General features: G+C 27.8%; 2 protein-coding genes across 3 annotated transcripts; one reads left to right on the top strand and one right to left on the bottom strand.

Moving 5' to 3' along the window:
* Nucleotides 1-4: 4 nt before the first annotated feature.
* On the top strand, nt 5-8,041 carry LOC130892063 (ubiquitin-conjugating enzyme E2 R2). 2 transcript variants are annotated; one of them, XR_009058982.1, is made up of 5 exons: nt 121-505; nt 1,002-1,088; nt 1,264-1,496; nt 2,462-3,302; nt 3,365-8,041. XR_009058982.1 is itself a non-coding variant. In XM_057797281.1 (4 exons), exons 1-4 carry the CDS (start codon nt 329-331, stop codon nt 2,688-2,690), a joined length of 726 nt encoding a protein of 241 aa, XP_057653264.1. In that variant the 5' UTR covers nt 5-328; the 3' UTR covers nt 2,691-8,041. The 2 variants fall into 2 exon arrangements, 1 of the variants encoding a protein (XP_057653264.1); XM_057797281.1 differs by having other exon boundaries at nt 5-505; nt 2,462-8,041.
* A 599-nt stretch (nt 8,042-8,640) lies between these two features.
* Nucleotides 8,641-9,876, bottom strand: LOC130892062 (m-AAA protease-interacting protein 1, mitochondrial). The gene is made up of 3 exons (XM_057797280.1): nt 9,409-9,876; nt 9,150-9,314; nt 8,641-8,952 (listed from the first exon to the last, which is right to left on the bottom strand). Exons 1-3 carry the CDS (start codon nt 9,769-9,771, stop codon nt 8,692-8,694), a joined length of 789 nt encoding a protein of 262 aa, XP_057653263.1. The 5' UTR covers nt 9,772-9,876; the 3' UTR covers nt 8,641-8,691.
* Nucleotides 9,877-9,978: the final 102 nt, after the last annotated feature.

The raw sequence follows: 9,978 nt of genomic DNA, 5'->3' as shown, positions 1-9,978 counted from the left end.
CTTTAATCGACCAGCTGTTTTATAGTTTTGTTCTTGTCTGTCATAATTTTAAAAACATTACTAAGTTCTTTAATTTAGAAATAGAGTTAAATTACTCATTTTGTTTAACAATAAAGTTCCTTTTATCTATCACCATCAAACAGATACGTACGTTTTATATCCTTTCGGGTTTTTTTAAGTTTCACTTTTTAAAATTGACAGCTTATCTTTCCAAGGAGTTTTGTAGGAATGGCGTCTCATAAGTGAAGTTGAAAAAAGAAAAACGCTTTGAAGTGCAAAACCTCGATATTTTTTTGTTAAAATAGACATTAGTAGTTAGTGAAAAGACATGGCAAACAAAGCAACGAGTAGTGCTCTTAGGGCGTTAGCAGTGGAGTATAAAAGTTTACAGGAAGAACCAGTTGAAGGTTTTTGTGTAAAACTTGTTAATGAAGATAATCTTTTCGAATGGGAAGTAGCTATTTTCGGTCCACCTGATACCCTCTATATGGGAGGTTGCTTCAAGGTAAATCATTGTCCTATAATTATTCATATGTATTTGTTATTTATTCCAAGTACAAATAAGTAAACAAAGAAATGTGTTTATAAATACAGTCAAATTACTGAAATGAAGTTTAAATTTAGCTAATGATAAAAATGCCCATCATTCAGTTTTACTTTTATTAGTTATTGTGTATTATAACATTCTGTCTGAAAATTAGATGCATAAACATTTTTTTTTCATTAATTTTATAAGAATGTTAAATATTTTCACTATTCAATAGTTATGACATTACCCCCTGCAAAGTATACACATATTTCTTGCTTATTATTTATAAAATCTTACAGAGAAATCAACCTGTGGGTCATACCCCCTATCAACAATATTGATGACTCAATAATATAAGCAAAAAAAAATTAGTAATTGAGTTTTAATGTTATAAAATAATGAAATTATAAAATATTTCAAGTTCTTAGAAGAAATATTTTGTACTGAATTCCATTAAAATGTATATTTTTAGGCAAGAATGAAATTTCCCACAGATTATCCATATTCACCACCATCAATAAGATTTTTAACAAAAGTCTGGCATCCTAATGTATATGAGGTGAGTGAACATTTAATTAAAAACATTATTATATGGATAAAAACCTATTTACTGCTAGAAAAATTATTTTTACATTTTCACTATGTTTATTTTTCTTTTTGTTTTGTTTTAAAGATATTATTATGTTCATTAATTCCTGTATCATATGATAAATCACTATAAACTTTAATTTCAGAATGGAGATTTGTGTATTAGTATTCTTCACCCTCCTGTAGATGATCCACAATCTGGTGAACTACCATGTGAACGTTGGAATCCAACACAAAATGTTCGAACTATTTTATTGTCTGTAATATCACTTCTAAATGAACCAAACACATTTAGTCCTGCCAATGTTGATGCCTCAGTAATGTACCGCCGCTGGAGGGATTCAAAAGGAAAAGATAAAGAATATGAAAATATCATAAGGTGATCCACATTAGAATTAGATTTTAAGTTGTATTAAAAAATTTTAGGATTTGTAAATAATTCATTTGAATCAAATAGCAGGAAAGTAATTTTTATACCATTTTCCAATCTACTTGTGTAAGTTTTAATAACTTGAAGATAAATTATTATAAACTTAATTGTTTCTTTAGATTCTTAAACATGGATGCAAAAGATGAAAAATAGTCACTGTTGATTTTAGAACAAACAATTCATGAACTATTTCCAGAGTACAATATCAAACAGACATAATTTTGTGAAAGTATTATTCAAAATCAAAAATATTTCCAAATGAATCCACAATTTTAGCAAAGGCACTACACTACAATTTTAGCACTACACTCTAGTATATCTTTTGCTTAAGCCTCTGAGTCTTTATATTTGAATAAAATGACGATTTTGATGATTTGTATAATCCATAAATTCTATTGAACTTATTTTTCTACGGAGAATGGTGTTTTTCCTTTTTATTATATTTCATAAGTTCACTAAGAGAATCCAGGGAGTACTTTTATAAGTATTTATAAGCATTAATTTTAAAATTATCTTAAAATTTTTGGAATTTCTTTCAAATAATATACTTCGTTTTCAGGTCATTTTTTCTTTTTAAATTTGTGTAATGTTTTTTGCAAAAAATCTTTTTAATTCATTAAATTACCATATAAAGATCCCAATTCTTGTTGCCTCTATGTACACCTTGTTTTGATATTGATTCATTTTAATTCCAATAAACTGATACAATTACAGTAGAGTAGAAACTTGAATAGTGAAATGGGAATCCAGTGCAACAGTTGAGTTTATTATGTTGTTTAAAGATTTTCATATTCATATGGTCAATCATAGTATTTATCCAATTTATATTAATAATCATTTAATTAATATATAACCTGGTAGCATTATTTCGTATTTTTAAATTCAGACTATTTGAAAAATTTATTTTTTTGTAGGAAACAAGCAATGGCTGCTAGAGCTGAAGCAGAACGAGATGGTTTAAAAGTACCATTAACCTTGGAAGATTATTGTATTAAAACACAAGTGAAACCGAATAATTCTGAGCCTCAAGTTGAAATGACTGATTTTTATGATGATGATTATGATGAAGAGTACGATGACCCATCTGATGGATCTGAATATCCCGAGGAAGATGATAATGACAGTGGAAACGGAGAATTGTGATGTCGCTAAGAAAATTTATTTCATGAGATATGTTTGTTTTAGGTTTTTTCCTACTCTGTTTATAATTGCTGCTTCAAATTTTAGTGTTTATTTCGACAGACATGGTTAATCCTAACTATTATTTTCTATCTTCTTATAGAGGAATGTTCCTAAATCAATAATTTCTCTTTTACATCGAAACATAGTGAAACTCACTGCATTATTTATTTGAGCTCTCAACATTTTTTTTAATATCAAGAGCCTTATTCAGATAGGATTATACCTGTCTCTCTATGATCTCCTTCAATATACGAGTTTTATATATCATCACACCTACCAAATTATAGATATAATTAAATTCAAAAACTAAAAAAATTATCTGGATAATAAGATCACAATCTATTGAAGAAATTGATGGAAGTATTTCATAAAATTTCGTAAGTTATGGTAGAGAAACAATATTTCTGAATTTGCATTGGATTGTAAATTAGACCTAGAAAATATCAGCAAATTAAATTGATTGTAACATAACATTTTTGTTTATTTATAGAATTTTTATTTAATAAATTTTCAGTGGAATAATTAAACAGTTTATTACTTATTAAATATCTAGAAGAGGTTGGAAGCAGTGAGGTAAAATCAAATTAAACAAAAAACACACATTGAAAATTTGATTTACTATATGAATGTTTTAGATTCGTCAATTTTATTTCCGAGCACATTGAAGATTAATTTATCACCTTTTCTGGTCTATCTCAAACAATTTCTATAGGAGTAAACGACAATACTAGATGACCACAAAACAAGAGTTACTGTTTTCATGTTGGCGCCACAGGATTACAGTACTACTGCTTAAATTTGTTATTATGCCCATGGAAAGAAAATTTAAGTATAAATAATTTCTTAATAACCTAAACGTGGACTAAAGAAAATATCGAGCGTGGGACAATTGACAAAACTCTCTTAAAGTAGTTGGATGAAGAAATAACAAAAATTTCAGTGTTTACAAAAACATAGCAATCCAGATGATTATGCATTAAAGCCCCCAATGAAACTGTAACATTTTTGTGGCTTCACCACATATTATGATATATTTTAATAGAAAGCTTAAGATATTTTTCTTAGGTAAATCTGGTAATGGCACAATCATGAAACATTTTTCATGTCATAGTATAAGCTTCTGAAGTCCTAATTTCGTTTCTGTTTCTGAGTAACTGAATTTATTATTCCAAAGGATACATTCCCATTACTCACTTTTCAGCTTCAAGTTACCCTATTTTTATTGAAAGAGGTAGAAATCGGAAGATTCAAAAGATAAAAAAAATTGTAGATTTTCATTTCCAATATGTTGTAAATTTTTTTTGCAGTAGCACATTTTCTTCCACACAGTTTTATTCATATTATGTTATTATTTATTTAATTTAATATCACAATCTTCTAGAGCCAAATTTTAAGTGGGAGTAAAATAACATTCAGAAGACCTAAAAACACAATTTTCAGATTCTATCTTATGAAGTAGTCGGCAAAACGATTCCTTAATCCTTTTTGAAATAATGTTGCTGTTCTTTTAAACAGTGATGTATTCGAAATATGTAATTAATTAATACTTGTAAACAAATTTGTAAATATTTTCACAGTTAATTAGAAGATTCAACAAACTAATTCCACAATTGCATCAGATCCCACAAGTGTTTTAAGTCTTTCAACTGTATTTTGAGATTTTCATTAATTGTGTTAGGTTGGTTATATTAAATTAAACTCGTCTATTGAAATTAATTTTCTTGGTGTTCTGTGTATATAACTTGTGTTAATCGCATGGATTCATTCTAACTCTAGGGATTGATTAACAAATCTTATTATGAAGGAGTTAAAGAATAAAGGGATTAAATCCACTTAATGACAAATTAACTAATAAATAATTAAGAATTTTCTTAGTTTCAGTATCTGATACCAGTATTTTCAATGACAAAATATGGTAAAAATGGGCTATATCTTATTGAAAGGAAAAAATAATAAGAAAATTTGTGAAAGGAAATTAAAAGTTAAATTAACCTCAACTGGAAAAACAAATGAAAATTTTTAATATAAAGACATCTAACGAGAGAAAAATAAGTTGGTATGGTATAAATACTCATATAAAACAAATAGTCCTTATGATGTATGACACAAATTTTCCCCTTTTATTCTTACATACCTTCATATGTTAGGGTCGTTTTTTAAATTTTCAAAACATTTTCAAACTACGTTGCAAATAGTATTAATGAACTTATCTAGATAAGGCTGAATTGTTGCCAAGATTTAGCAGAGATCTGGATAGCGATGGTATAATATGGTGATCTAGCAGTTGCAGCAGCAATTAATAGCACCAAAGTAGGATCTGAATAAATTTATTGAATTGTTGCCTCCGAGATGTAGTATAGGAAAATATTTCTCTTTTGGAAACAACTACACGAGAGTAGATTAAATAAGAAAAAATTCATCATAGGTTAATATTGGCCTTCTACTAGGTAATCACATTAATCGATATGAGAAAATGTTTTTGAAAATTATGAATTATCATTTTTAGACAGCCCTAACGTGGAGTCTTTTGTACTGACCTATTCAAAGGTGTTCAGATTTACATAAATATAAAATTCAATATATGCAAATTTTTCAAATGATTTTTGTTTAATAAAAGTATTGTTTGTCGTAATATACTTTTTATAAAATCATCAAACCTCATTCTAAATTTGAGGATATACAACATATTATTGAAAATCGGAATTAATTCAAATGTTTGAGACTAGAATAAAGTTCAAACAAACATTGCGCTATTATAGTTCTAATCTTCTAATAGTCTGGTGGCTATTTAGCAACATTAGTTATTAACTTAGATTAATTATACTGAATATTGTATATTATTCGGGAATCGTTTTGGCTTTACAGCCACTCTGCACCTATACCTGGAATATATTTTCTACGAGACTCTACATCTCATTGTTCTGCTTCCAACATACGCAGACCCAAAGAAGACTATTTTTCTGGATTTTCCTACTTCCCAAGGTGTTAGTACTACTCCTTCAAAGTACTTTTAGTCAAATGGGGGTAGTTGCTCTGCTATTTCCATGGCTTGCCAAGACCGACCACCAGTTTTATGTCGTTTCTGATTATAACTAGCAATTCTTCATACTTTTAAGCTTATATGGGTACGGATTTTTTGGATTGTCTTACGCCTGGAGTGTTTCTCCAAGCCTAAGACAAACAGGGCAGTAAACTATTGATCTCTGAAGACGATAAATTGGTTATCGAAACGCACATCAGTGTGTTGGTGTAGTGATGGTAGTAAATTTTGTGTTACGAATACCAGCAACCATTTCAGAAATTCCAACTAAATATTATAATTGTTAGCAAATATATTAATTTTGTTATTCGATATGTACAGCAATCAGTAATATATCCTGTATAATCAAAAAAGTGGATTCGAAACTAGAAGTTCAAAAGTGAAATCTGAATAAATAATTTATCAGTGGTTAGTTCAGTACGAAATACAACACATTGTATATATTGTATGTATTTAGTGAATATATGAAAAACCTTTTTTTGAAAATGTGTTATAAAGTGAAAGGAGAAGAAATTTCTGTAAAAATAACAATCAGTATTTTGAAAACTGTAAATTGAGTATTACTGCACGATTTGGATCTAATAGGTTGCTAAATATACAATAAAAGTCATTATGTATAGAAGCGAGAAAATAATTCGTGGATTTTTCATCAGAGGTCCCTAAATTTTTTCATCTTACAGTATTTTCAAAATTTTACTGCTGAATTTCAACCATATTCCTTAAACCTTGTCAAAAATATGAAGATGTAACAACGGTAGTTTATCTAGACCTCTGTAGTGGTCAATTAATTCTTGGTAGTCCATCTGAATCACTTACTTACCCCATAAAAAAATCGTTTATTCCTAATTATTCAAAATCTCATTAGCCATTTAGTGAGCAAAAAATTGACAATTTAAAGAGATTAGAAACCCAACAAAAACTCTATATTTACTAGTACTTAATAACTGATAGTATTTTAGTCTAGTCTGGAAAATTTCCTTTAAAATTGATAATAAAATGTTCCCCAAATGATTTAAGATGTTTTTCCTATTAGATCTAATATTAAATCTTGTAGAATTCACTCAAAATAAATTCAGTTTCAACGTCAGTTAATTTTCAAAAAGGTCCACATATTCACAAATGGTTCAGGTGATTTTGATAACTAGGTTAAATATATTTTTTTGTAAATATTTAATAGAGTATTAATATTTATTTAGATTTAGAATTTTTGATCATTATGAATGTGTAAAATTTCTCACAGGATACATCAATATGATTTGATAGATAAAACTCTACAGCATGTGAATATTGATTTCGGTAAAATTTCATCAAGGGAAGAGATTAGGAACATAGCAACTAACTGATATTTATAACAATTTTTTGGTTCTTTAAAAAAATATCTAATTAAATTAACAAATAAAAATCCACTGAGAAGCATTTTCTTTATAATCAATTGTTTTTAGGTCATAACTTATATATAATAATTATTTTCTTCAACTTTTTACACCTCATATATCTGAAAATCAGTTTAAATCATTATTTAGTGCTCGTTCTTCCAAACCCTGGATCGTACACTTTGATTTGAGAAAATATTTATAATAAATCATATTGATACACTCTGTATATTTGAAGTAGTTGATATATCAATGTATATAGAAACATTTAGTAATTTGACCACCATTTTAAAAACTCCCTTGGAGTTGCCGTTAGAGGCAGTGTTCAATATTTTTATATACGGCAAATATATTGGTAATGTGAACAGAATATTGGAAAATACATCCAAATGTCTTTAAGTTGTATTAACAAATACATCCATATCTGGCTCAAACGGCCAGACAGTGTAATTTTGAGTGTTGATGTATTAGTGGTGTTTGATATGAATATTACAAACGGTTCCAAAAATGATAACATGGCAGAGTATTTTTCAACTTTAGGAATACTTCTCAGAAGAAATCCATCTAAAAATGTCCAAACTTTTCAATGAAAACAGTAATTTGTCAATTTCATTTATCTATCTGAAATTATCTTGCAAACTTTCAACGCCACATGGTATATATTATATATGACATATATTTGGAGGTACATCTTAAAGCTACACTGACACTAGTATTTTTTTATACATAATCACTGGCCAAGCCGTGAAAAATCGAACTATTTGACTGTTCATATTGCATATTGTAATGTTCATCGATAGTGATTTTCTCGCATTGAAATATTTATGTCATTAATTACCTCATGTGTGAAATTTGTTTTAAACTGTTCTATCTTTTGAACGAATAAATGGTCAAGATTTTCTGTTTGTTTATATTGTCATCTATTAATAATAAAAAATTACACTTAGTTTAAACAACTCTGAAAAACTCCCAAGTCACTAAAAAAAAAGTTCATTGAAAATAAGTTGAAACTTTATATCTACAAAGTAATCCACAATCATGTATAATAATTTCTAGAGCTGATATTTTGTTCAAAACAAAGAGTACTACTTCATGTACTTTTTTTTCATCTAAATCTTCCTTATTTTTCAGTTTTAGAAAAAAGTATATGAAAGAATATCCCTATTTTATCCCTAGAAATTCAGAAATTCATGTATATAATTCGAGACCACCTCGTAGGTTGGTTTAATGGGTTTATTTTCCGAATTGAAAAAAGACAGTTACAACAGTGAGTGCCTCTAGATTATTTAAAACAAATAAGGAACCAACCAAATCAATTACATTCTGGTGCAAACTATGTACAAACCAACAAATTAATTCTTGAGATTACACCTCAGTGGTTCGTCCAAAAAAAAAATGTTGGAAAACTTTTAAAAAGAAATTGTTCTAATTGAAGTTTAAAATTACATCTTTTAAATTAATTTGAAAATACCTACATGGATTAAAGAAATAAAAACAATTTAAAAACATATTTTACTAGAAACAGTTACAATTTTCCAAATATTAATTCCTATTTATTTTCATCAGCAGGTTTAAAATGGTTTAATAAATTCACAGTCCAATCTCCTTCAACACCCTTAGTGAATTCTCTAATAAATCTGTAGTTGCATATTGAAATTCGTTGTTGATATTCAGGAAGCATACCCATATTTAAAGGTGGTTCTTCACCTCTAGATCTCATATTGGCTAAACCTTTCAGTGAATGATAAACCATAGTTATTTCAACAAATCTTTTCTGTTCTGCCCCCTCTTCATTGAATATAATACCAATCTGTAAAATAAATCATTTATTGGATACATATAATGTGAATTGTATACATCAAGAAGAAAAGTGGCAAGCAACTTAAAGTTCTGTTATTTTCAAATAAGGAAAAGCAATCATATGTTTACAAAAAAATATTAACTAGGATTCAACTTTCTCGACATCTCAAACAATATCAAATATAATAAATAAAACTATGAATGTACCTGATAAGGAAACGAAAAATATATATCATCAGTGTCTATTGATATTTGTTCACGTTGGCTCATTGACATTAGGGACATTGCTTTTTGCAAACTAGATATAATATCATTCGTAACCAGATTCTCCAATGATTTAATGTCGCCTTCCGCCAATTTACGTGAAATTACCTAAAATTCAATTTGTAGACAGTCTTTATTGAATTCAATTACATATATTACTGACTTTATAACAACTGAATAAACATTAAGTACTTCAACATACCTCAACTGCCTTTTTCGAAGCATTTACAAAATCTGCAAGACTAAATTCTCGATCTAAATAAGGTTTAATAATAAAATTTGCTAAAATAAAATTTCTAATAGATTTTATCAATGACGGCCAAATAACTATGGGTTGATCTGGTAATAAGGGAGGAAATTTATTTGAAGGGGGATTTGAATTTTCATTTGAAAAATATCTATTGTTAATGAAATTTTGTTCAACATTATTTTTTAAAGTTGGTGAGCTTAAGGTAGTATAACCATTTTTTTTAAAGAAAAACTGTTGATTTTTTACTGCGCGCTTCAATATCAAATTTAAATTACTATAATTTCGAAGATTTCTATAAATCACATTGGCACTCATTTTATCATTTTTATCTACAAATATTTAATTAAAAAACAAATTTATATTTAAGCAGAACCAATACGCTATCTTGAGCAAATATTCGAAACCAATTTCTTCTCTTTTATTATGCATGCCTTATTACTATCGTTTACTCAGCCACATTGATTTAAAGTTTTTTTTAGTATCTTTTTGAATTATCGAATAGAAAAATGATTTTTGGGATTG

This window comes from Diorhabda carinulata, chromosome 3 (genome assembly GCF_026250575.1).
Source record: "Diorhabda carinulata isolate Delta chromosome 3, icDioCari1.1, whole genome shotgun sequence".
NCBI classification, from domain to species: Eukaryota; Metazoa; Arthropoda; class Insecta; order Coleoptera; family Chrysomelidae; genus Diorhabda; species Diorhabda carinulata.
This window is presented reverse-complemented; position numbering and strand designations above follow the sequence as displayed.

Excerpts from the sequence above, each read along its gene's own strand:
- LOC130892063 (XM_057797281.1), top strand. The coding sequence starts at position 329 with ATGGCAAACAAAGCAACGAGTAGTGCTCTTAGGGCGTTAGCAGTGGAG. Across the intron at positions 506-1,001 it reads ATATGGGAGGTTGCTTCAAG|GCAAGAATGAAATTTCCCAC; the intron begins GTAAATCATTGT and ends GTATATTTTTAG. Across the intron at positions 1,497-2,461 it reads GAATATGAAAATATCATAAG|GAAACAAGCAATGGCTGCTA; the intron begins GTGATCCACATT and ends ATTTTTTTGTAG.
- LOC130892062 (XM_057797280.1), bottom strand. The coding sequence starts at position 9,771 with ATGAGTGCCAATGTGATTTATAGAAATCTTCGAAATTATAGTAATTTA. Across the intron at positions 9,315-9,408 it reads CTTCGAAAAAGGCAGTTGAG|GTAATTTCACGTAAATTGGC; the intron begins GTATGTTGAAGT and ends ATTGAATTTTAG. Across the intron at positions 8,953-9,149 it reads ATTTTTCGTTTCCTTATCAG|ATTGGTATTATATTCAATGA; the intron begins GTACATTCATAG and ends TTTATTTTACAG.